The sequence below is a fragment of the Chlamydotis macqueenii genome, chromosome 2 (assembly GCF_036417535.1).
Source record: "Chlamydotis macqueenii isolate bChlMac1 chromosome 2, bChlMac1.mat, whole genome shotgun sequence".
In the NCBI taxonomy this organism is placed as follows: Eukaryota; Metazoa; Chordata; class Aves; order Otidiformes; family Otididae; genus Chlamydotis; species Chlamydotis macqueenii.
This window is the reverse complement of record NC_141557.1, coordinates 92,450,092-92,478,017: the sequence shown is the minus strand read 5'-3', so window position 1 is coordinate 92,478,017 and position 27,926 is coordinate 92,450,092. Positions and strand designations below refer to the sequence as shown.

Below are 27,926 nucleotides of genomic sequence, written 5' to 3'. Positions count from 1 at the left end.
TTCTCACCACGACATCTACCTCTGTGCTCTGAGGAAGTGTCCCCTTGGTGAGATTCACATCCAGAGCCTCACAACTCCCTCCTGTCCCTTTAAAAAAATGCTAAAATGTAGGACAGGTCTCACAGCACAAAGCATATGGATAACAATGACTCTCACCTCTACTCAGATCAACCTCTAAACTGCATTTTTAAATGAGTCCAGAGGTTTAATCCCAGATAAAAGAAAGGCTTTTTTTCCAGCAATAGATACAACGTCCAAAATTATTTCCTTCTACGTTCCTGCAGAAGGCTTGACTGCTTCCATTACTTGTTTATTTTTCTTAGACTTTATCCATGGGATTGCTTTCTTACCAAGATTTGTCACCTGAGGTAGTCTCTTAGATTTATCTCTGAGGTAGTTTCACTAGACAATGGGAAATAAACAATCTTCACCACACCATAGATTTTAGCCATCTGAACTACTCCCCTCCATAGGATAGAATCATAGAATGGTTAGAGTTGGAAAGGACCTTCAAAGGTCATCTAGTCCAAGCCCCCTGCAAGGAGCAGGATTTCCCATACTGCCAGCCTTTCCTTCAAAGACACTCAAGATTGCTCCCAGGATCCCTCCTACCCACTCTCAGTTTCACCAGCTGGATTTAATCCTGGATTTTCACCTCCAGGATTTAATCCCTTTGCAAAACTGCTCATCAAAATTCTTCCAGACACAATCTCTAATTTGGGCTCCCTGAGTCTGCCTCCATCTGCCCTAGCTGATCAAAGATTATTGCTGTGAAGACTCTTGCTGCCTTGGTGGTCTCTTTTGCCCTCGTCTCCACAGGTAAAGCTTTGAAATACCATCGGAGAAACAAGTCTTGTTGGAAATCAAATTCAGCAGGATGGTTAATGAAGGAGGAGCCAGGGTTAAAGGCTCTGTTCCTTTGTCCTTAATGCATCTGGCTGGGCAGAACCAGTGGGCTGCCTCATAAATGGCAATGTGCTTATTTGGAATGTGAGAACTGCTGGAGAAAGCACTCTCGTTTGCTTTCCAAATCTCCTTACCTACTAGAGAGCAAACAACTCACTACACAAGACCTCCTAAACAGAACAACCTAATAAATCTTTGGTCTACTGGTAAAGTAGGTCAATTTTAAAATGCTGATTCTTCGATAACAGGGTACATTTCTTAGCTTTTAACAAAAAGTACACAAGCACTTAATCAGAGTGATAACAGGTTGGTAACAGACAAGATGAGGGGAAAAAAATCTGTAACCTGTTCTCCCTTACTTGCATTTGGACTATCTTGGACTATGTCATAGTGTAACGACATCCTTTATCTGTCATACTTCCCCTTCCTTTTCTACATATATATCCATCTACATAACGTTCTAAGTAATTCAGTCTTGGTGTTGGTTGGAAAGAAGATAGCTCTTAAATTTCGAATAAAATTAACTTAATGTTTCCCATTTAAAAAAAAAAAAAAGGATAGGGTTTAAACATGAACAGTAAAATCTGACAGTTTATCTCTGTGAGGTAATCCTTGTGATTCAGAGTTATCCCTCTTCTTTCGGGAAAAAGCAAGACAATTTCACACTGTGATGCAATTCTTGTTTTCTTATCTAGAATTTAGAAAACTTAGGACAATGCACTTCACTCTTCAGCCCTAAAAAAACTTGTGAACCAAATACCCTAATTACATGACATTCCTTCAACTCCCTAAATAAACGCAAAAAGAGTAACTAACTGACAAAGGTAAAAATTTGCTTTTTAGTCTCGCCCTGCCTGGGCTGCATGACAAGCTCTGGCTGTCATTATCTTCCCAAGAAAAAAAATGGTTCTCAAGGTGTTTTCCAGGCTGGGCCTCTATAGGTGTCTGGGGCCATATCTGACCAGAAACACTAAGATTGTATGATTCATCTGCTTTCTCCACACCAGCTAAAGATGGCCACAGCCCAGACCTATCTTCAGCAGTTGCTCTGCTTTCTGAAGTCTAACCAACACAGGAAAACTGTAGGGAAAGACCTCATTGCTCTTCCTCTTCCAATAAAAGGATGAGAAAAGGTATCTGGAATTTCATGACAAATCATGTCCACAGAGCCTCTCGTCTCATTGTTTTATGTGCAGAAAACCCAAATAAATTATCTGAGAGCTAGAGATATTAGTCGCTGCAACATGATGATTCAGTAGTTAATATATTACTCTTAGGGGAAGAAAACGGTCTTGAATCAAAGGAAACCTCATTTCTTTAAGGCCTTACTGTCCCTCAAACCTGGAAACCCCATCAAAGTCTGTGGATTTCCAAGCAGAGAATAGACCTGACTTGGTCGTAATGAATAGTTTTAGATAACTGCAAAGGGTTTGTTAATTAAAACAACAACAGAGCTGCAAATTTAACTTTTTTCCACCAGAAACCCTTCATTATTGAAAAAACTTCACTTTACCAGTTTCATTGTCACTGGTTAACTTGTCCTCTCTCTCTTCCCTCTCTAAAGTGCTGCTTGCTGAGGATATGCTGGATGCAGAGCAGTTGTCTTTTTCATTCACTTCCTCATTCTGCCTCTCTTTTTCACTGAGTATTGCACTTTCTTCTGGCTCTCTCTCTGGTCCTTGCTCCACCTCACTCTCTGGTCCCACCTCTGTAGCCTCTACTTCCTTGGGTGTCTCCGTCCCCTGCTCGGCCTCAGCCTCCTGCTCTGGTTCTGTCTCTGTCTCAGGTTCAGGTTCACTGGCACTCACTGGTGGAGAGAACAACGGGAGAAAGAGATTCACTTAATGGCGCAGTCGTCTCAGGCTCACCCCTCTAAATGAGGGCAACGTGAAAGTTGTGCAAGTGATTTATGGAAAGAAAATAAAAAGCAAGTCCACGACATGCCGAACATTAGGAACAACAGACTGACGAACGTTGTGAGACGACAGCATTGCACGTGAGAGTGGCCTGGCAGCCTCCCTTGCTTGCTGTCTGGAGCCAGCCCATTGTTTTTATACATACTTCCACAGCTGGAGTGTTGGACTCACATAAGGATTTGAACGAACCAGCAGAAAATGGGCATCCCATCTGAGCGTGACATTGACAACTCAGTGCCTAGATAGAGTCAGGAAGGAAGAGTTCTTTTAAAAAGCAAAAAGGAGGGAGATTGTGGCTTTTGCTGAATTTTCTTTGGGTTCTGGAAGGATTCTTTTTTTCACCTGATGAGGAACACTTCAATGAAAAAATACAATTATTAGTTTTATTAACATAGTTGAATGGCACAATCTGGAAATGGCACTGTCACACACTTGGCTGACAAAAACCATATGTTTTTTCATGCACATTTACTTCAGAACAGCCGCATCAAAACTGAACAAAGCTTCCAACTGCTCGGCATATGGCACAAATTTAGTTTCCAATTGGCTGGCATATGGCATATGCTGAGCTTTATCGGTTGGCACACAGCAAACACTGTTGATAGTACACTTGTTTTTTTCTTCCCTGCTTTATCACTGACAGTGAAATTAATTCATTCACCTTTAGGGTTTTTAGCTATAACAGCAGATTTTCACATGCAAATATTCTCTGCACGCTGCAAAGAAACTGAAGAGCATCCACACATATTCACATCAAGCAGCTCATGGTTTTCTGAAAATTGAAATGGCCATGCAAGAGTGACAAAAATGGGCATGCATGTTAGTTCTGCATACTTCTCAAATTCCCTCTGTACTAAATCTTGTGGTGGCTGAATTACAATAACCAAGTCATACTTGGTTTTCTCCCTCTGTTAACTATTTTTCATTACAATATTGCAAAAGAGCCTTCTGGACTTGTCATGGTCTTTGGATCACATGACATATGATGAGACTTTCTTCAAGAACTACATGAACCTTTGAAGGAAAAAAAGTATCACAGTGAACGCAATCCAAACAGTTCAGTCCTCTAGGGAGCAGGTAAAAAGATTTATCCTGAGAAAGTATAAGCCAAAATAATAAAGGTCACAATGTTTTCTTAAGACTATTTCATGTTGTGTGCCTATCCTATTTTCTGAGACACTCACACAAAGAATAATGATTTCTAACAATGCCTGTGACTATCTTTACAACACACACACATTTTTAAACTAGCTTTCAGTAACTAATCTTCATTATCACTCTATTCCACTTCATTTCATATAATTTAAGCATACAGTGTTTTTTTTTTCCCCCACTGATTTCATTGGAGCTAAGCTTCTACACTTTCAAAACTGATTTTAAATGTGTAGTTAGTTTAATAACCAGACATGCATATATAATATATTTATATAAATGTACAGATAATATGTTTAATATATAGTTCATGCTCACTCAAATCCCTCTAAGATGTTTTAAAACACTCCCAATTAGAAGCTTACCTTTCTTCCTCTTCTACATAGAGAATCCCAGTGGTGTGTTTCTGACCACAGCTGTCAGTGTGTAGGTACAGCACAAGAGCATCTTAAAGTCAAGCTAAGATTTGAATATAACTGAGATGGAAGCTTAGGAATCCGTCAGGAATTAACTGGAACTAACATGGTACTGTAGCATGAAAGACTTTGAGCTCGCCATGCTGCAATGGTCAATATATATAAAAGTCAATTCATCCTTGAATAATCATAGCTTCATACGAATTTTAGATGTAAAAAGCTGTAATGCAATAACCAAAAAGGTCAACTCCAACAGCTCAGGTGGAGAAAGAAGCTGACTAAAATGTAGCTAGCACTGCTAATGTTTATGGCACCTTTGTCATCATGAAACTACACTGCAGAGTCGATAGGATAAATCAGGGGAGACATAAGAAATGCTTGAGAGAATGAGAATGTAATTTTGAATACTCTAAAGAAGGAATATTCCACGCATACCAGAAAAATGCAGTATCTTAGCAGAATCTAATATATAACAAAAAAATAAAAAGTGATATACTGACACTGGCTGCTCTTTTGAGTTCAAGGAGTATCAAAATCTAAGCACTTCTAGAACAAAACAAGGATATGTTGACACTCATTTTGATAGTCTCTTTCTCTTTAGGGATAATATTAAGCAATCCATCTATAACTCAAATGACTGCTAAAGAGTGAGCTAAGTCCAGTAGTGCTTCCCTTAAAAAGCAGTTCAAAAATCAAATCTGTCAGCAAACACTAGCAGGAGGACAAAGCCAACAAGCTATATGTGTGTCCATCTCTTGCAGTTCCATCGTGTAATCCATTGTGCTGATACCGGTGAGAACTTCTAAAGATGTTAAAAAATACAGTTCTCAGTGAATGCTTGGTGGTGGTCTATTTGAAATGAGCTGGAACTTTCAGTCCCACATCTACTGGATCCATTTTCACACCAGACAAACCACTACTCTAAGTGGCAACCTTGCAGGTGGCAACAGAGTTAAATAACCAGACCAGGCTCTGTCCTCTGTCTTCAGACTTCTGCTGGTGGAGAGCGCAAAGACTCAGGGAAGCAAGTATGGTCATATCAAAAAGCATCAACAGCAAAAAAGGCATTCCTGAGACATGAAGAAGTGTGACGCCATTATAAGCAACAGATTTTATTTTTTTTTTAACTTAATTCTTACAAATATAGAGTTCTTATAAACTGAGACTGTCAGATTCAGTAGCAGACATAATCTCTTTTCACTTGCATATACTGTTTTTCACACTTCTCTCAAGGCTTAGCTTCCCTGCCCTCATTAAAACAAATGAGAGTTGAGGTCTTGAAATGAGCAGAAGTTTTACTTGCAACTGGATTAATCAGAAGGAGGAAAACTGGATGTAGCTTTAAGGACTAATTTTTGAGCCATATTCTCACTTCTTTTTCTGCCAGAACTTAATCTGTAAAAATTTATTATTGGAAAAATATGTGAAGACTTCTTGGAAGAATAAAATCTCCCAAAGAAGCTGTGTAACCTCATAGCTGAAAGAGACGGTAGCAGGGTCCCTCAATGAATGCGTAAATATTTTGTGGTTTTGAAATATGGTGTAATATCTGCATTTTCTGACATTTTTAATACTTGGTCACGTAAAGCCCTACAATCTGATCTGCCTTGATCTGATCAGACATTGGTGAGAGTTCTCTTTTCAGTGAGAGGTTAGAGAAGACAGCAAGCTGCTCCCTTCTGAAAAACATGGCTATGAACTTACAATGCTATAGAGGGGCATGGAGGGAAACAACTTTTCTTTCGATACTCAACTATAAATTAACTCTGAAGCAGACACAAGATGTTGTATCCTTAGTACGTGCTGATAAGTCCTCAACTCCCCAGTCCTATAAGCCTTCAGAAAAAACAAACATCCCTTTGGGCCCTCATCTAATTCCCTATCCTGGTAATAGATTAGGTAACAACATCTTCACCTATTTTCTCTGCTCTCTACTTGAAGCTGGGAGATACATACGATATGTCTCTCTTGAGGATGCATACAGTAAGTCTGAAAAAGGCTACACCTACACAAACCCTCTTCGTTCAATTGTTCGGGCATTGTGTAAAGTCTTGGATGTTATCTCCCTTCTGTTCCTCCAGCATGGGATTCCTCTTGCTGTGAATTCAGCAGGGACTCTCTCTCCTTCTCCACCCCCACCCCAATCTTTTCTTCCCATTCCTTTTGATGGTAAAAACTAGCACAGAGTGACCACCAGTAGGGAACTGGCTCTTCATCAAGTCAGAAATGCTCTTTCTTTCCCCCTCACTCCAGTTTCTCCTTTGACTTTCTGTACCATGTTTTCTTTGGCTCTCCAACTGGGGCGGCAATGGCCTCATTGCGCCCTCATGCTCTGGTGCTTCTCCATCTGCCGGGATGCTTTCACCAGCGATACTTTAGGCAGTATTTGAACCTTGCTCAGCTACTAATACGTTCAGAAGGTTTCCTGCTGTCCACAGTGTACACTTGGGTTGGCCTGCTTACTTCCTCAAGTGCTAAAAAGGTTGCTCCTCTCAGGGAAGGGTTCATCTCCAAGTCCTTTGTGGGTTGACTTCAGAGATGTCTTGGTTATTGTTGCTCTCCTTTACTGCACATGTGCGCTTCATAAAATATTCTCCAGTGAAATTACAAAAGAGGAAGTAGCTGCTCTGAAAAAAAATATTAAGTTCCATTTTGCAGTTATGAGACTGCCTTCATTTCCTCTGGATGCCATACTCCAAGGTTTACAAGAGTAAGTCTTACAAGACTTGATTACTTTAGTGGAACCAATTGTTTTATATGAGAAAACACTTCAGCTCCATAAGTCCAGACTTTTATATCACGTAATGATACTGAGAGGTTTCACAGCGTGGGACAAAATTCCAGACAATATCTCTTTACTTCTTAAGCTCAATAGATACTGGATGGTCAAAGGATACATCAGCACAAATGGCATAAAATAAGTTTGACTCTGCAAATCACTTGTAATTTTGCTAGTAGATGAACACACTTCCCGTTTGACTTCAAGTCTCGAATCCCATAGATGGATATTACACATCCATTAACACCATTCTTGCAGAGTTTTGGGAGGATCCTATGCACAGAATTGAGGAATTGTTTTCCTCCTGCAGTTTAATCCTTGCTTGGGAACATGGTGATCCCCATGTTCAAAACAACTGCTTGGGGTGCAAGCAATCTGGTTTCTGTCCATGGCTCTATTTCACCTTTCCTACAACTGGCTTAAGCAAGTTAATGCCTCAGTTTCTCTATCTATTAAGAGAATTTCATAACATTTCCTAAGAACAGTAAAAGTTGAGATTTTAATTCATTATGGAGCGTAAGGAACTCAATAGTCTAGAGGCCATGGCACAAAATTTATAAACAGGCCTGCCAGCTGTTGGCTGACATCCAATAATCTGGCCACCTCCAGATAAGAGAGCCTGCCCTGCCCACATGCTCATTACTTCATTAAGATCTTTCCAATGCTTTTGGTAGGCCTGAAACAGCAGTTCTTCCTCATGCACAGCTCCCCCTGAAGTATGCAGATTTCAGGCTCCTGTTCTGGTGCTTTCCTGGCCACCTGCCTGCAGCTGCCCTTGGCTGGAGGCTTATCCTGCCCCATCCTTGTCTCTCCTTGCAGTCTATTTGCCAGGCGTCCAGGTGCTGCCTTCTGATGCCTACTGATATTGCCAGGAGTTTTAGCAGAGATGTCCTGCCTACCCATCTGTGGATAGCTTTGCCATATTCTGGCTGTCTGAAGTTGCCCTGTACACCTGCTCTAAATGTGTTCTCCAAATGGATTGTGCTGCTTCTTTTCATGCTGCAATTTTTTTTTCAATGCTTTCAGCAGAAATATGTTAAAATAATCAGCATAAGAGAGATACTTGCTCCCTACCCAGCTCTGAAATCCTAATGGTGGAAAAATCCAGCTTATTTGCCCTAAAAGCAATATTGCACTCAAAAAAACTAGGCATCTGGATGTTTCTGAATATCAGCGTTACAGGAAAATATCCATGTTTTTTTAAGTTCAAATGATTCCACGGAGACCTTTAAGGTGCCAGACAAGAAAACTGGGAATATAACTGGGAAAATACATAAACCTAAATTAAATAAACTTCACCTACTTAGTATGGTGAGGATAAACATATGCAACATTCAGTATTTGTAACTTTTTTTCTCAAATTGCCTTGCTTTAGCATGCTACCAGCCATAACACTCAATAAAACCAAGCAGTGCAAGTTACAAATGCATTAATCACCAATAGCACATAGCAGGAAATCAAAGAAAATAAAATGAAAATTAATGACGGTGATAATTCACCCTCAACATACTTTGTAGCTCTCAATGTTAATGCAACATCATGTGATGCAAATAGAAATCTGTATGACGGGTGCTTTTTTGAGGACTGAAGGAGGGGTATATGATGCAAGTGGTAGAATGACGTGCACACACAAAAAATATTGCTCTATACACCAATAAATTATATGACAGCAAACCAACCGTGCAAACACTAATTATACTTTCCTTTTTACTAATTGTCTGTGGTCTCTTTCAAGTCCTTTACTACTTGGGCTACAATTTTAAGAGTTTTTGTTGGTGTTAAAAATAACCAACACACCCTCCCTGCCTTCAATTCAAGACCTTTTCTGTTTGTCCCATTCAGCCTGTGCTCTGTTGGAAGGAAGCTATAATCTTGGCATTAATCTGTTGCATTTCTTTCAGAGAATCCACATAAGCAAAATCTGTTGGCAGGAATATTGTTGGTTTAATATTCAGTAACTTCTAATATACAAGGAACATGATCCTAAAATTAAGACGCTCTGTATGCTGTATTTTCCAATTATTCCGTTCTAATAGGAACAGACAATGACAATATAAATCATAGCAACAATTAGCAGTGTATTCTTTACTTGAATAGACTAGAAGACACCCAAGTCTATGTAAAAAGAAGAGGAAATTTAGGAACACAGCAGGAAACAATATAAGACAACCCTTTACTTTGGCACCTCAGAGGTTATATTCTTGCACTTATGCATCAAAAATCACTGCTAGTCTGAGAGAAACCGTGATAAAAGCACAGATCTTTCCCCTGCCCTTCTTTTCACTTACCTTCTGAGGGCTGAGGGGTCCCACAAGGGGTAGAAGGGGTCTTCAGCTCTTCCTGTGACTCTATGGATGCTGGGCTGATGCACTTGGGTACAGGCGAGGATGGGGCTGAAGGAGATCTCAAGTTCAAGGACAGCTCACTTCTGCCTCGGCTTACGCTCCGACTCTTCAGCTCCTTCTCATACTCCTCTGCTGCCAACCTCTCCAAGTACTTGTATCTGAAAGTTAAATTCCAGAGGGTTTCCGTAAAGAAAAAGAAGTCTGTGGCTGATGCTTGTTTATGGGTGAAACACCTGCAGAGAATGAGCTGACTTCCTGACACAAGAGGTACGGCACTAAACTGCCTGCCTGCTCAATCTGCCAAAAAACGCACACCAAAGCAAAGACTGTTGCCCTGAAAAATGTTAAATTGCTCATGACAAAACAAAAGCAAAAACCAGCAGAGTTAAAGAGTCTCTAGATATAGTATTGTGTCTGCATAGTCCTTCTCCTCTTGGAAGCATTTGTCTGTCCTCCTTTTCACCCTCCTCCTTCACCTTCTCCTCCTCCTCCCAGCCCTCCCCTTCCGAAAACTAAAACGGGAGGGAAAAAAACCAAAAGGAAAAAAAAAACCCTCCAAAGCCAGAGCCCCTTAATACTGATGCAAATAGCCAAAGTCTGAGACTTGCTGCAAGGAGAGGAAAATGGTTCAGTGCAGCAGACAAAAACAGATCTCCCTGAAAATAATATCAATAATAAATGTTTGGATTGACTATCTAAAGTCTCTGAACCTGCTTCTATTTGCTCTGAGAGCAATGCACTGGAATTCACTTTGTTCTCTCCGGAGTCTACAATGGAAAGTTTTCTTTTTTTTATTCTAAAAAATTTCTCTGCCGGACTCAGACATCCAATAGCTTGGACCTGACGTCACATGTAGTTTATTCATCAAAGTCACTTTAAAAGAACAAAGATACATCTGTTTTGCATTTTAGGCAGGCAGAACTCACTAACTGTTTATTAAGACCAGCTACCAATCATATTCTTCATAGTGTGCTTTATACATTTCGACCAAAATAACTTTGAAATATGTGCCTCTTCCAGATGTCTGCTAATTTTATCCACCATTATTTGCTAAGGAATAAATTCATGAATACAGCTGGATTAGGCTTCAGACTGTTTGTCTTACCCACAAGTGAACTGTTAAACAGGTTAATCTAGATTACTGCTTACGTCCCCGAAACGCTGTGGTCATCCTCCTATAACCCGCTGTTGTAAACACTTCGTAACAGGGAACACCTCTTCTCCCCGCGTCTGCCTCACTGACAGCCCAAATTAGTGTACGAGGGGGCATTTAAAGCAGGCAGGGTAAAGAAGTCAGCCACATGTTGTAACAAACATGCTTAGCACATATGGTAGCCACACAGGCATGCACATTTGCAAACATCCATATAGAGCATAGAAACGTGGCTTTGAAGAGCAGTCCTTGTGTTTTCAGAGGCAATTTGCTTTATTGCAAACAGCAATAATGAAGAACAAACTCTTTTTCTTTTATTCCTCCAGAGGTATGCACAGGCTTTGAACAAATTCTGCAAGAAAAAGAACCCCTACAGACTCTGGATGAAAATATAACAAGCCACATACTTGTATGGTTATAAAATAGGAACTGTTTACAGTTCTAACATGAAGCCAATTCTCCAGAATGATTTTTGCCTTTTCAATAGTGAAGAAAGCCTTTCGCTGGCATTAGCATAATGTTTTGTTACAGTTCATGAAGCCAGTCTTTCTTTAAACGCTGGTCACTTACGTATTGCGCCTTCCACCTCCTCACAAGCAGAGCAGATGGGACCTCAGACTCATAAAGAGCCATTCAGTTTGATCACTTCGCTCAAACAGGTACAGCCCAGCTGGCTGCTGCTGAGCAGACTTTTGCAGTTTGCCAACAGACTACAACAAAGATCTGGATGGCTCCTTCTGTAAAGGGGGGGGGTGGGGGGGGCGGGGAGCTACAGTATTTTATTGTCCTCAGCTCTTTTTCAGCTGCTTTATCATTTTAGCTTCTGTAGCTGTGCATTGCGCAGCAAAGCAGAGGATTATCATCATGGTATGCCTTCTCAAAATGTATCTGTTCCTTATACTGAAAGAAAAAAGGGAACCAGGACTGCAACTCTCATGGCAGTGTATCAGCATAACTAGTCATCCAATGGGAAGTCTAATGAGCAGACACAGCAATTTAACCTAGAAACAAAAATCATTGAACAATCAGTTATTAACACTTCACACTTGATAAGTGACATTTATTTAGGTTATTTTTTTTTGTTTCTGCTCAATATCTTCACAATGAATGAATGCCAGCATCAAATACACAAGGTGTCATGAGGATTGAAATCTGAAGGAGTTGAAAGGATAAGCTACCATGCCTCTGCTGCAATCAGTTCTTCCACTACAGGATTGATACATTGCCTCTGCATATCCTGCCATATTCCTTTAAACCATGGAAACCTGTAGACATCATCACGCCTATACAGACTCTTCTCTGTAGACAAGGAGCCAAAACTCTGTGGGCTATCCATTTGGTACACCTCATGACATTCCGCTTAGCATCTTCAAGTACATGAAAATATCACTGTGAGTTCTCTAGGTCTGTGAGCAATGCCCTGAGGGTGACTTAAAATATTTACGTACCAACAAAGTCATGGAAGGGAGAGCATCTGAGCTGCAAATCACACTAGAGTGGGCTTGGGAGCTCACCTCTGCTGGGCTATTTTTAAACTACCACTGGGAAATACCCAACCAAGTAAAAAAGGCCTCAAATAATCAAACAGCAAGAAAATGGGAAACGAATGGTACTGAGTTACATGCACTCAAAACCCTTGAAACTGCAGGAATCTCTCTCTCAAACCAAGGCCACCCCAGAGCCATGGGAAAAGTGGGTGCCTGTATTCTGGAGCTCCAGGGTGACGTGGTAGTACACAGAATGCTCCAAAGATTCGACAGAATTTAGACAAACCAGCGCTTGTAACAGAGCCTTTCCTATGTGCTCAATATTATCTCCTTCTACTTTTTCAAACTGATACGGAGGAATTGTACAATCTAGATTTTAACTAGAATTTTAGCACTGTGGCTATGGTATTTTCTTACAGTCCATGCATTCTCTTAAAACAAGTCAACATGCAACTAGCTATAGGAAATGAAACTTCATCTGTGCAAAGGTGTTTGTTAAAAAAAAAAAACAACAGAGGATCAATGTAATGGACTACTTGTGCAACACTGCACTTGCAGAGGTTTTCTCCAAAATTTATGTGCTGTCAAAGTAAACCTGTGTCTTCCTGTTTTATGAGGAAGAACTGATAGTTTAACATTTCAGTTCAAAAGAGCCCTAAGAATAAAGACAGATTCCTAATGACCAGTGAAATTGCCTCAGATTGCACAGCAGTGACGTCCTGCTGGTGAACCCTTCCCCCAAAATACTCCAGTTCACTTGGCATGTTCCCTTACAACTTGAAAGTGCTGGAGAGCTCACTTCTAATTTGTTTCAAATCTTGCTGATGGGCATACTTGCTGTAAAAGGTTTTACTCAGCTGAAGTCAGTGTACGATGCTTATGAGCTCAGATACATTTCATTTCAGAGTACGCTTTAAACTATTTGTGATTACTTTGTCTGGAAGGACAAAGGAAAGCCCATCCACCTTTTCTTACTCTTAGTGATGTCAAAATTATTTTTTAATATTAGTTACTTCAGCCACAATAGATCAGTCTGCAGAAAAAAACTGCCTCCTCTATGATGATTTTGTGAAAAAAAAAACCCAACAAGCAAAACCAAAACACAGCAACACAATGATTTTTGAGATGGCTGCTCTCATACTTTGATAATGTAATTCCAATTCTTGACAATCCAAAAGTATCTCCAGAGAGTAACCTCTAGAGGACCATAAAAGCAGAACTGAAGCAATCTGGATGATTTTTCATCTACTATTTGTTCAGTAACGTGTATTTTCCAGGTAAAAACAAGAGCTCCCTCTAGGGTGTCATTACTAGTGGAGGTAGGGATGAAGCTACTGAAAGGCAAAGGTCTTAAAATAAGTATTCCTTGAAAAATGTGCTTTTATAAGCACACAGCTCCCAGGCCAGCAAGAGTTTCTTAACTATTTAATTGAATTTTTAAAAAGGAAAAAAAAAAACCCAAACCTTCAGTGTCTTTAAATACATTATTTAAATAAAACTAAAACAATGTCCCAATGATAAACATTGCTAAGCTTTGTAATTTACTCACTGATGTTTAGAGAGGTTGGCAAAGAAAACTTGGCCCTGAAAGAGAAAAATATGCTGGGAGTGGGTCAGAACCATTTCCATTAGCCTGTGACTGCAGTTTTGCAATGCCTATGACCCCAATTTCCTTTATCCTTAATTGCCTTTTCTGACCCTCCAGAAAGCTTGGGACCCACTGGGTGAGAAAGACAGGCTTATTCAATTTATAGCTACACTAAATTTGGGCAAATTTCTGAGGCAAATGGAGTAAGCTTATTTCCCACACAAATAGATAAAAGATAGATCATCAATCATTCTTATGCATTCCAGTCCGACTGCTCTTCATTTATTGCTGTGCTTACAGCTGGACTTCATTCTCCTCTTTCATGAAACAACCACTTTCTTATAGAAGTCTTTTGGAATAAAAGTGTTCTGTGCATGCAGAGTTAAAAATGTAAATACACGACAGCTCCACAGTAAAGAATACAGGAAGTGTAGACAACCAAAGGGAAGGATGGATGCATTAGATACAAACCTCTCTTCTCTCGCTTGTCTTAGTTCTTCTCTTTTGTCTAAATAATCGCGGCTAAAAAGAGAATTGCGATAAATTGCAGCGGAAACCAGAAGAATAAGGTAAGCAACAAGTATAAGTAGAATAGGAGAAACCAACAACTGTACAAACAAGCCGATCACAGACAATGAAGGCTGTTGTCAACAAAAATTATTAGTTTGTTTTAAAAAAAAATGCTGAAAAGTGTGTGTGTACACTTATCCATGCATACACCACAGGTATGGGTACACCAAATATGTAGTTCGGAAGGTCATTACAAGTAATTATAAAAAAACCTCTCAAAACTGAAGAACTTGCAGCACATTTTGAAACCTGGTATCTGAAATTAGATATAATCAATCAGACTCATCCATAATGAGCAGGCACATTAGTGGCTACTAAACCATTCCTCATTTGCTCCATCTAGAATGCCCCAAAACAGGGATCGTGGCACCTGGCAGGGTAGACCAAGGTGGGGAGCATACCATATCGGCCCTCTTCCTAATACATCTTTCCTCAGTGCATTTTAGTTGCCACTGTTGGAAACAGGACAGCAGGCTGTATTACCGAATAGAACAATTCTTTGTTCTTACAAGGCGCGTGCAGGATCATCGGACAGGTAATAACTGTTCACTTCTTTATTTTTCACCCTGAGTTTTAGATACAAACCTCCCTCTGTATCAGCTGCCCCTCCAACAGCTCATCAAGTAACTCGTATTCAGCTTTTGGCAAGTCAACTTTGCTGGATGCCTGAGCGCTGTGATTTCAGGCAGGCAAACGTGGATGTAAACTTAACTCAGAGCACAGCAGAACTCAGTGAACATCCAGCTTTCCTCAGTATCACAGCAAGACAATTCCTTACAATATATTTCTAATATTTTGTTGAATCTGGTGGGTGCAACTGATGAGACTTTTGCCTTATCTGTTAGATTATTCCACAGCGTAACCTGTGAGTACCAGAAAGATTTTCAGAACTACTCCATTTATGAATAAACCACTATTTTTTCTCTTTATATTGTGTAATCAGATTAATTACTTATCACCTACTATACCAATAGCTATCAAATATCTGCTTGCAAGTGCTCTTCAAAAGTCCATCAGCAGGGAACACACATTACAACTTCAGGCTATCTCCACATCCTTTGAATCCCTGAACTGGTTATACTTTTATCATATTTTCAGAGTATTCTTTGGAATTACAATAGCTATGGCAACAATTCCAAGGGAAAAAGAAAATAAAATCTAGGAATTTTTCATCAGGCAAATTTTAACATCACTCTTTCCCCTCTGACAACTTTCACCCTTTCCTACAGCTAAAGAATAACCCTTGTATTTTAGGACATACTGTTGTATAGATGCAACGGGTATAATAGTCCTTCTACCGAGAAAAGTGTTCATTGTGTAAAGCATTCCTTCTGCTAGCAATAGCTTATGAAGCCTTTTAACATCTTTCTTAAAACCAAGCTCTTTCACAACTGGTGATGCTCTCCTTTAAATTATCCTCAATTTGTCAATAATGGTGCCAGAACCTAGTGCAATGTTCTCGAGGCAGAGTTGGAAAGAATGAGATAACAAATGAGTCATGATGGTAAATCCAGTACTGCTCATGAGTTTAAAGGCTGTGAATTGCAAGTGCTATTTTAAATCAAAAATAGATTTTCAGAGACTGGGTTTCTAGCCAGACTGATGATACGATAATGTAATCCCAAGAACTCTTATGAAACTGTCCACGACTGTTTGCTGTGGCTTCGTCCTCGTCCTGCCAGACTGTTTAATCAAGTGTGGGATGTTGTTTGTTTGCAAAGTTTTGTGGCTTTGGAGACCCTCTACTCAAACAGGAGGAAAACTTTTGGGTGACCAGGGAACTCAAATCTATAAGACGAAAACACTGGACATTGAAAAATCGTCGTCTTAAATATGCAACACAATCATGACGTTAGTTAATCGGTTTCTGACTCTGGAGTAATGGGATGAAGATGTATATTTTTAAAAAATTGGTTTTCTGACTTTAAGGAAGCTCTTTCAGTGACAGAAGAACTACTGTAGCCAACCTCTAGTGAAATGCACACATCTGTTATTCAAACAGGTCAAGATGCCAAATGTCCTGGTGGCTTTTTTGGTCTGGGAGTTTCCTTTCTGAAAGATCATGTTGGCTGTCCATGGCAGCCTGCTGCAGCCTGATGATACCACTTAGAGGGAGAGTTTTTGGAAGAGGCTTGAAGACTGAGACCTGATTGTTTCTGTTTCAGGAGAACTTGGGCAGTTGTTGGCTGCCAAAGATCCTATTATGGTGCTCTTCCACCTTCCCTCCGCCTCTCATTTTCTTCTAAACTAGCTATGTTCTGGAGCCAGGAGAATATCTCCTTAAACCAACCAACCAACCACTAGTAAGTTAGTCCTCTTTCCAAATTGACTATGACACAGATCATTTCCACTTCTTGCTAAAGAGATGATTACAGTGAAAACAATCCTGCATACTAATAAACAAGCTCACATGAAACCCAGTGCCATCTTTTCCATAAATATCAACTCTAAGGCTAGGAAACATTTATCCTACCATTCTTTAGATTACTACATTATGTCTTCTAACTACTAAAAATATGTTTACTTTTCACTTCTGTTTATGAGGAAACAAATTGGATTCTTAGCGTACACTGTCTTCAGACAGTAGGCAAACCATTCCAGGTACAGGCTCCTCAGCTATCCTAAGTCCACTGAAGCCTTTGCTAATGCCTGTGCTGGGATTTCCACACATGGATTCAACAGGAGGAGAGGACTTGCCTCTTACTATCCTCAGGCAGCACATCGTGGGATCCCACAGCACATGACATGTTCTCAGACGTGAAAATGGAGAGTCCTATACTCAGCTGGGGCCTTTGTCCGGCAACGGTTTGAGCAATAATTCTGATAATTATTTTCTGTCAGTTGCTGTTTCCAGGAAGAAGAGACGTGTTCAGGAAAGCAGGAAAAAAATAGTTTAAAAACACTCTCATGCATCCCGAGACAGCAAAACACTTTGCAGAACATAAAAGTAAAAAGATGCTTCAGTGCTGTCCCTTCCTCCCTTTTTGATACCTTCCTCCCACTGTTTCATCCTCAAACACTACGCTGCACTGAGATTACTTTGAGAAGGAGTATATTAGCTAATAAAACCTGTCAGTATAATTGGCAAATACATTGCTGTCTTTAAAAAAAATGCTGATTTATTAAATGCCAAAATTCATCATATGTTTAATGTATCAGCTCATAAGATACTTAGATCAAGAAAGGTATCTAAAGAGACACACAAACTATTCATCAATTCAATTATTTTGCAATTGAATGTCTAAATGACTTACAGACCCATCACACATTAAAGCAACAGACTGAGAGCAAATTTGGTTCCTACTTGAATTTGTTTCTTTCTTCACGTTCTATCCTTTGCAATCTTTCTTCTCTCTCCTGACGCCGTCTTTCTCTTTCTGCTGCCAAGGACTCCTGGTGCTGCCGAAAAGATGATGTAAGGAGACCACCCAAAGCTGGCCTGCAGAGAAGGAAGATCAGATTTCTCAGTGTCACTTTTATTGATTATGCTGGGAAAAAAATGAATAGCAATCATTCACCAAGTAATATAATCCCAATCAACACAATGACGTGGCAATATTTATGTATGGATGCTTCAAAGCACTGGCTAAGTGTTTTCTTGCTAAATTGATTTTAGATACTGTGATGAGCTTAAGAACAACAGATAGGGTGGGCTTCTTAAATTGACAAATTTCTGAAGCACAAATGAAGTATGTGTAAGAATTCTTTAGTCTATTTCAACTGCAATATTGTCTAAATATTTTCTTTTACTTTATAATCCTGTTAACTGAAAAGCCTAATCATTTAATGGATTTTTTAAATTTTAAAGAAAACAAAAAGCTGGAATATTTTTCAATCACTTTGCAAACATGTTATGCAATGATGTTAAAAACAGATACGTAGCAAACACCTCAGAATCCTGTACATAGAAAACCAAAAGTAAAGGAAGATGTTAGAAATGCTCTTCAGAAATTGAATACTCTCTTAAGTAGGGACATATTTTTTCCTTAACATTAACAAATTCTATTATCATGATTTCCTCGCTCATGTGATGCAAGAGCAAAATGAATCACGTATAAAAACATATCAGTAAAATACACAGGGACACCACAGCTAGTTATAATAATCATTAAATCGCATCACAGTTGTTATAAAAAAAACAGAGGAAATGGGGTTGGAGGAGAACAGATTATTAATTTTCCTCTCCTTGCCCAGGGCAAGATTTAGTCTTCTCAAGCTATTATTGAAAACTGTTTTTCTGACCTGCCTTAAAAATCCTTAATGATGGATGTACCACACCCATCTAGTGCTTAACTACCCCCGCTAGCAAGAAAGGCTTCTCTGCTGTCTAGCTTAAATTGATTTTTTTTGCCATTTAGACCCATTCATTCTTGTTCTGCCCACAGCGAAAAAAAAAATAACAGTTTACTACCACCTGCTTTATGGCTAAGCAGGAATTAGTCTGAAATGGGACTTTCTCTGCAATTTTCTGACCATGACTATGAACTGGATACTCCACAGTAGGTTACTACAATGAAGAAGGCTCAGCGTCCCCACCAGCAATGTATTTCAAACTTCCAGCTGTTGTTCAGGAGGCTGTTAAGATGCATGAGATAAAGTGAGTAAATGGTTAGCCAAAAATGTGGGACTTTTTTGGTCAGAAATGGCAGCCTCTACATGAAAGACTTCTCAAATGTGTAAATGATTTTTTCTTTGAGATGAAACAGCTTCAAGTAGCAAATACACTTAAAAAAAGCTACATTCATATTCACTTATAGTTTGGTCTTGACACAGATTTTTATTTTGTTTTTACTGTAAGTACTACTTTGGCTAGGATAGCGGCTCCTCTCACACACCTTTCCCCCAGCACGGTGGTATTGGTACCGCCAACCTCTCACATGGCAACACAGTGATCTCAGAGCAAACATGTCTTTCCTTCTGTCTCTTAGACTGGAAAAATCTGTATTGTACAGGGTAGCTTTATACAGATGTAAATGTATCCACACTGATTGAATTAGACTGATAAAGTCAAAAAGACATAACTCATGTAGAGCGGCTTCTGTGCGTTGTTGTAACATGAGTTTTGCAATGAAAGGATTAATGTGAGAAATAGATATTGCCTCTTCCGAAAAGACACTAAACCCCATCCAAAGGAAGGTTCCCAAACCAGCAAGGCAAACCTGAATAAATTTTTGTTATTTTTAAGAACTCAGATCCTTTCCCTGATTTATCTATGTGACTGACTGCACAAGGTAGGCATTTAGTGTAATGGCACCAGTTCAGCAATGAAAGTAGGCACAGGAGAAGACAAAAACATTAATGCAAGCCTATTTTCCCCAAGTATCTGTGCCTGTGCAAGCAGGAACGCCACAGAACATAGCCATTTCAGTCCCACTGGCAGCAGGCAGTATGAATATATTTTCAATAGTTTCAATAAATTGAATTTCAATATGTCACATCCCACCCGCATAAACATTACATAAGATGGTGTAAAACTTGATATTCTGTAAGCCTCCCTTGCTGGCACTCCTCCAGAGCTACAGTATCAATGCTGGATCACACTCAAAACCATAAAAATCTCTAATATGCCTCAGCAATAAGAAAAGGAAAAAAAAAATCCTCAAACCCTGACAGTCAAGTATGTGTGGTGAATTTTCCCTTGAACATATTTTAAATTTATTTTAACCTTTGACCTTTTAGTGCGTGTTGCAAGAGAAAGCTCTCAAAAGAAACAGTAGCACCGCTGTACAAAGACTCAAAAGCCGGTGCTCCATTCCTGCGGTAGCATGAAAAACCATGGCAACAAGGTTGGATAGATCACCAGAAAGTGCTCTCGGAAGGGGAAAACTGGACAGCGCGTCCACATGAAGACCTCTGGAAATAAACTGGAAGAGATGGAAAAAAGAGGGTCCCTATCAAGTCTGTGCTCGTATCAGTTCAGCATATTTAGCTTGCTATCCCCTCCCGCTAGCAAACTAATTTGGAGCCAAAGGAAGTTATGACTTAATAAAACCTGAAAGAAAATTAAAGGAAAGGATGGGGTGATGCTGAGAGACCAAGAGTGATTGTAGGTCTGCACAGCACCTAGCAGGTTGGAAACCTTCAGCTCTGACCAAGCTCTTTCGGGCTCCACAGTAAATACGCATTCTTATCCAAGGGATTACAGGGGAATCACATGGAGATGTGCAGCTTAGTCCTCCAGAAGGGATTCTAACCTGACCCTGGTAGTAAAACGCCTCCGCGTGCCAAAACACCTTGTTTGGAGGTCTGATCTAGCACAGTTTGGCTAGTGTTGCTCACTCGGCTAAAATTTGCAGATGCTCGAACAGCAGCCTCACAATGTAAATAAAAGATCCACAGCCATATAGCCATATAAGCAGAAAAAACGCAAATGTCTAAGAAAGTGAAATCGAATATCCATGTGCCATATCAGTTTGCCACTTCTTGTAAAGTAATCAAATCACTAATAACTAGCCAAAACTTGGCATTTCCTACTGGTTATTTCATAAGTCCATACTTCAGCTGAGTTACAAGCCACAGCACAGCGTGCACACACATACCTGATTCAATTCACTCGTCCCAAACACAATCAGTTCTGCACTGCCATATGGCACACAACAGCTTATTGCACGAAACGGTCAAAATAACAGTGAAAGCTGTGAGAAGGTTCTGTTGAAACAGGTCATAATTAAACAGACAGGAACACGGCCAACTGACTCTTTGCGTGACGTTGACTTCTTAAAATACAAATAGCTAGGTTTTGGGGTTTCATTCACATTTAGAAAAGGACAGGCAAAGAAACAGCACTGATATTGCTGAGTTAGCGCTTGCTTACTGGTTAGACCCTGCAGTGTCCGGCCCATTCAGCCAGACACATCTCCCCTCTGTGAAGACCACACCTCACACCAAATGCGCAGACCATTTGCCTTATGAAACCTCACAAACTCACAGCTTCACTGTTGCTACCAAACGCTGTAACTCAGCTGGCACTTGGTGCATCAATCCTCTTTTTCATGTGAACTACAACTGCAAATGATCAGATTGTAATATCCAGTAAATTCTATCCTTAATTTTCCACACGTGCATAAACTAAACCTGGAGGAAACAGGTGTTACTTTCAAGGTGTACAAAACTTTAAAACAGCCAGAAGGAAAAGCAAGCAGTAAGAGGTATTCCTAAATATTCTAAACAATTTGAAAAGGAACTTGTCTATGTTTGGTTTGTCTGCAAAATCTGTTTTTTTGTCTCTGTATCCCCCTGGCAATAACGCTTAAAGTAAATGTTCCCTTTCGCTGAACTCACACTTGAATTGCAAATGCCAGAGGGACTGTCCGAACTAGTCAGCAGGATGGCTTAGGCTGAGCCTTCAGGTAAATTTTGTGTTTTGACGCTGTTCAAGGGGTGACAGTACCTTCGAGCCACAGGAATACTTAAGTCTTGCTGCTGTAGGCGGCATTTTAAAAATGGGTAAACAAGGAAAAGGCTAAAAAAAAAAATCTGGCATTGAATCAAAGGTGGTAAGACATTTTAACAGAAAAGAGTATGTGAATACTCAATGAAAGCATAATAGAGTGATCACTCACAAAATGGGGTTTTGGCTAATGTACGCCAGTATTTTAATGCTGGTGTCATATGTTACCAACTGGTAATATCAACCATTTGTTCAATTCCACAAATACAATCCAGAAGGATGCATACTCTGACTACTATTTTTAGTCTTGCAGAGAAGACAAGGCTATTAAGAACGGACAGTTAAAGTTATTAAGAAAAGCTTTCTTCTGCCTGCTGTTAAAACCAGCAAAAGCTAAAGCACTCTCATTCCAGAAAGAAAACACACAGCAAGAATGTGTCTAAGTCTGGAGATTTGTGAATACAGCTCCACAGCACAGCACTAGGACCTAAGGACAGAGAGGTCATTAGTTGCTTATCTTGTTGGAAGAAGATAGGAAAAAGGAAAGGATAGGAAAAACTGAAGGAAAAAGAAGGCAACAAAGATATACACAGGGCAGAGGATACAAAGCCAAAACATCAATTGCAGACTAAAACTCTTTTGAATAAAAATTCAACTAACTTGACCTGCAGTATTTAACACAGTAGCGAATTAGTAATCACTATTAAAAACACAAGCTCAGGGAGACACACGATATTTCACAGTTTTTTGCAAGTACTTACACTTTTGTGACAATACCCCATCACAAACCATACATTGTGGAAGGGAATATGAGACCTGAATTACTATAATCTTGTTGAAAACTGAAGAAAATATTTCTGTCTTACTCTAAGCCACTTTATTCCAGCAAAATTGCAATTATCAGCTTTAAATGTTCTTCATTTACATGAACTCTGAAATACTCTTCTTTGTGGCTGTGTTTTCCTCCGTTAGCTAAATTCTTAAAATTTGCTAAATATAAATGGATATCTGTAGCAAGAATATAAAATACAAATGTATATTTTTAGGAGTTAAAAAAAAATTAACAGATGACTTACGAGAGGAAATCTCCTTAGGTCACAAGGTTAATATTCAGGATTTTCTTTAATATAACAAGGGTCAGAATCATTAATAATCTTAATAAGCATGCACTAATTGCCCATTTTTCCAAAGTGCTCCTGCGCCAGCAGTCATGGGAAAGTTACAGAGAGGGAACAACAGTCGGCAGCTCCTACTCAGGCCCTAAGTAACTCTAAATGTCTCTTGGCTTTACCAAAATAAATCCGCTTTCCAGTTTAGAAAGGGACAAAAGAGGAGGCGAAGCTGCCAAGAGCCATATTGCTTTTCACAGTTAAAGAAACTCTCGGTGTGTTATGTCTCCCTACGTGACACGGCAAATTCAAAAGTGTGTTGATATAAGATTTTGCAAACAGACTAAACATTACTGGAGGAATCTTTACAAAACTTCTCTCAAAAATAAACACAAAATTGAGTGCTAAAACTACTGACTAATGCTTCCTTTGAGAAAGAAACTTGAGAACGACCAAGAGAAGAAGTGATTAACGTTAGACTTTTAATTGGCCTGAGGGGCTACATGAAATAAAGCTACAGCAGGGCAGAGCTGTGCGGAGCCAGGGCAATGCATGAGGACTTTCTACATACATGTCGCCCTCATAGCCTGATGTGTCCAGGTTTTACATTGCATTCTTGTCTGTCTCCAACCTGTGGCTTCTCATCCTCATCTGAGTCAAATCACCTGGAAGTGGCTTGCAGAGCCCCTCCCCATAGATCCAGGCTGAGGTATGCGTGCCCTGAGCATCAGCGCTGTGCACTGCGTGTTCAGCCAGCAACATGCTGCCATCTGAAACTGTGACCCGGCTCACGCTTTCTGTTTAAATATATGCCACCGCCCTATGATGAAGCCTACAAAGCTGCAATCAAGAATACTGCTTACACAGTAGTTCAACAAGCAGCTAAGCCAGTGTAAGCCACCACTGCTGCCCAAATTGTAAATCATCAAGTAATTCCTAAGGTCGCTTTTCCTAGTAAAATCCCAGCAATAAAGTTGAGGCTTTTGCCCTGGGCCGCTATTATCAACTACGAAGCTATCCCTTCCTCATTATATTTTTCAGAGTGAAAGATGTGCCCGGCACTTACCACAAGAAAAAAAAAGCCACAGTCTCTGGTCCGAGAGCCCAGAAGTACGTATTAAGACACACAGAAGATGGTAGAAGCAGAAAGAACAGAAAGTTAAGGAAAGATGAGCTGTTCCTGGGAGAGTAGCAGCTCTGTAGGCTGTCTAGTGGTTTTTGTTTCGTAAATTTCTTGTTTTTCCTTAGTGCTCAACAGTTGGAGTAAGGGAACTCCAGAGTGCAGACTAGTGACAGATGGCTAAGGAAAAAAAAGGAAAGAAAAAAGAACCTGCCAAGAAATGTCATCCAGCAGCACCTACCTGGTGTAGTCAATTACAAGGACCTTTAATTTTAGTAGAAAGTCTAACTTTTAGCATTCTCAAGGAGGTTTTGTTTTGTTTTGTTTTCTTTTAAGAGACACAAATTTGAAAAGGCACCAGATTGCCAGAAAATCACTGTTTCAGGCACCTGGAAAGGGAACAGAACTCAAAAGAAATGTATTTTCTAAAACAAAAATATTTTGCTGCACTTCATGTTCAAGTTTCCAGTACAAAGTTTAAAATTTCTTTAAAATCAGTAGAGAAGAAAATCACCTATAACTTAGTCATGCTAAGCTCAGTGTCTGTGTGCACCTGTTGTAGAAATAAATGCTTGAAGGTACATTGCCTGTAAAAGATACAGAAGAACATGGAGATGAACACTCAACATTCATGTCCCGGCATCATGGGAGCTCAACGTAATGTATTGCTGTAATCATAAAGCAAGTAAGATGGAAAACAGGTTAAAGGATGTGAAACACGTTTCAACTTTCTGAAGTCTATTTTCTAACGGTCTGGAAAAGTTGGAGAGTGCATCAAATAGGAATAATTTGCAAACACCACAGTAGGCCTTTACCAAGCTTGGAGATTTGGAAGAACTTCAGAGGGACCAGCCAGAGGTGGAGACTAAGTTCACACTGACTGGCCAAGAGAATCCAGAAGTGGCGGCTTGCAAGCTGAACTTTCTGGCATTTGATTTAACAGGTAGAGGCAAGAGAATGGGAACCATGAGCTCCTGCTCCTTTGGCACACAGTACCTCGAGAAGAAGGCTTTTTGAACTAGGCTAACTGCATGACTATTTGACTATCAAGCCCAGTGGGAACCGCCTCCTGGCAAATGCATCAGAAGAAATCTACTTTGGCAAACGCACCAGCAGGAAACAAAGGATATTTTTCTGGCAACACAATGAATTAAAGTTGGTGCTGAATTCAGAAGGTCTCACCTTAGAAGACTCCTTCAGGGTCTCCTCTAACTATGGTCACGACCAACAATGCATATACTTCACCACCAAAAACACACTATGAGGAGGTGTGAAGCTTTGCAAGTCATGAGTCTGCTATCCAGCTTCAGATTCTGGAGTCCCCAACAGAAGAAGGAAGTGGACCTGTTGAAGCGAGTTCAGAGGAGGGTCATGAAGATGATGAGAGGGCTGGAACACCTCTCCTATGAGGACAGGCTGAGAGAACTGGGGTTGTTCAGCCTGGCAAAGAGAAGGCTCCAGGGAAACCTTATAGCAGCCTTCCAGTACCTAAAAGGGGCTGATAAGACAGCTGGAGAGGGACTTTTGACAAGGGTATGTAGTTACAGGATGAAGGGTAATGGCTTTAAACTGGAAGAGGGTATATTTAGATCAGATAAAAGGAAGACATTCTCTACTGTGAGAGTGGTGAGAGAAGTTGTGGATGCCCTATCCCTAGAAGTGTTCAAGGTCAGGCTTTGAGTGACCTGGTCTAGTGGAAGGTGTCCCTGCCCATGGCAGTAGGGTTGGAACTAAATGGTCTTTAAGAACCCTTCCAACCCAAACCATTCTATGATTTCAGGATACAGATTTCAATTTCAATGACCATCTTAGATTCAAAATCTGAGAAGGTAATCTTCGCCTAAACAGAAATATCCTAGCTGTGAGCATAAGGCATGGGAATATTGGAGTCTTAAAACACCTTCTTTCCCCAAGAAAGGGGGAATCAAGGCAAGGTGGCAACTCAGAGGTATAGAAAAATGCTTTTCTCCCAGGTGTCCTCCAGCCATGTCTTACTCTTACCCTTTGTTACCAAAATTTGTGAGGTTAAGAAACTGAGATCAGTATTTTTTTTTTTTTCCTTTAGGAACTAAGGGGAGAATTAATTGGTGATTTAAGTCTTGAAGAGTGGGAGCCTTATATTTATGGAGCAAAACAGTCTTTGGTAGCTGAAAACAAGAGGACTGGGTTATACTTATGCATTAGGAGGAACTTTCACAAGCAGTAAGATATGCTAGAACCAATACACCCTTTCCTCTCTCAGAATGAAGGGCTGAACAGAAAGTGCCCTGCAATTTGCCCTCCTTCAGCGGGATTCCCATGGCTGCAATATGCACTTCAGAAGCACGGCTCTCCACAGGGGACCCAGAGAAATGAGAGAGAACAAGAGTTCTGTAAGAAGCTGGCAAAAGGCTGCAGCTGAATTTAGAATCTGAGAAACAGTCAAGTAAGCCTTTTCTTCTGCTGTACAATCAGAAATATATATATTATGTGGATTTTAAAGAACAAAATCTAGTTACTGTTGCACTGAATTATACCGCTCTTCTTGATTCCCTACTGGTCTTAGCCAAAGAGGGTTTTAAAAGTATGAATGTCAAAATGTCGACCACACTGCTTCTTTCCACCTAAGTTGTAGCTCTTGTTTACACAAGCAAAATGCAGCCAAGGGTTTGAAAGGCCTGTCAGGGTAACTGAATGGAGCATGAATCATTTCGCTGGGCACTGCTCTAAATGCTGCTTCTTCCTTCCTCTGCATTCTTGAAGGCCAGATAAACAGTACTGGGAACTGAATCTGAAGCTCTTCCTTGCATGATAAAAGACAGGAATCTTTCTGTGGAGGCTTTGGGTAACTGTAAGAGTAAGCTGAAAACAGAAAACTCACCTTGGAGCTAACCACAGATACGCATCTGCTTCTTATCAAGCGTCTTCCTCTCCTCCCCTCATCGTTTAAGTATTTTTGGTGTTTGAATCCGTGTAAATTTTTACCATCAGGAGGTAGGAAATAATGTTTACATAATCTAAGGCAAACACCATTGACAGAAGACTGTAAAAACTTCCACAATACTTTCCACTTAATAATTAGCACAGAGGATTGCATTATGCACTACACAGCCTACTCTCCAGCAAGTAAATTCTATCCGTTGATCTCTGTGTGGACATTTCTGCAACCCATGTCTTTCAGGACAATGAAATAAAAGCAGGCTTCTGCCCTTCTTCAAAGCAGTCACTCCCTTAGAGCCTGCTGAACCATACATCTGCACTGGCAGCACACTCAGAAAGAACAAGACTTGATGCAAAATGGCATCTGAACCTGTAAATGTAATTATCTTTCAATAAAGAACTGCATCTATTCTGCAGGCAACACGCAGCCGTGGTGTACACACATTTTTCACACTTCTCAAAGACAAAAAAAAAAAATACAAAAAGCACCAGGCTGTAACATCCCTCAAATACAAAAATGCAGAAAACCTGGTGAGTTCAACCATCACGAATAGCAAGCTGCAAATTTAAACAAGGGTAGAGAGAATTTTATCATGTAAGGTGGAAAATGGTAAACCTAACCTGAAGGAAAGACAGAGATGCAACTCTGAGCACTGTGTTCAGACACTTAAAACAGATCTCTCTCAGAGAGAGATCCAAGAGTTGAAAGCAGAGCACTTTCTGGTTTCAGAGAGAAAAGCAGGATGAGGTGTAATGGCAGGAAGATGCCGCTAGACAAGTGGCCTCAAAACATGAACTACTGTTGTGGTTTTGTTTAGTAAGTGGGGGGCCTAAGGTGGCAGTATCTGTAGGAAACTGCTAGAAGTCGCTCCCCTTTGTTCAGTGGACTCGGCCGGGCCTCGGGCGGACCTGCTGCTGGCCAAGGCCGAGCTGATTGGTAGCAGAAAAAAAAAAAGGAGAGAAGATGTGAAGCAGCTGAGTGGGGGCAGAGAAGGGGAGGCGCAAGCCTTGTGGGCCTTGCAGCCTCACCCTCTGGCCTCCCGCCGGGCAGCTGACTGGGCCCAACTTGGCCCGGC

At 40.3% G+C, this 27,926-nt stretch overlaps 1 protein-coding gene across 3 annotated transcripts in view; it reads right to left on the bottom strand.

The window, feature by feature from the left end:
- The window catches only part of FHOD3 (formin homology 2 domain containing 3), a 393,419-nt gene that overhangs the window by 66,280 nt on the left and 299,213 nt on the right, over positions 1–27,926 (bottom strand). For 2 of the 3 annotated variants that reach the window (XM_086740433.1, XM_086740431.1), the window contains 4 exons: positions 17,617–17,751; positions 14,214–14,264; positions 9,458–9,672; positions 2,420–2,713 (listed from right to left, as the gene is read on the bottom strand). In XM_086740433.1, the coding sequence (XP_086596559.1) occupies positions 2,420–2,713; positions 9,458–9,672; positions 14,214–14,264; positions 17,617–17,751 (695 nt within the window). The remainder of the gene's footprint in view (positions 1–2,419; positions 2,714–9,457; positions 9,673–14,213; positions 14,265–17,616; positions 17,752–27,926) is intronic. The other variant, XM_086740432.1, reaches the window with a different exon arrangement.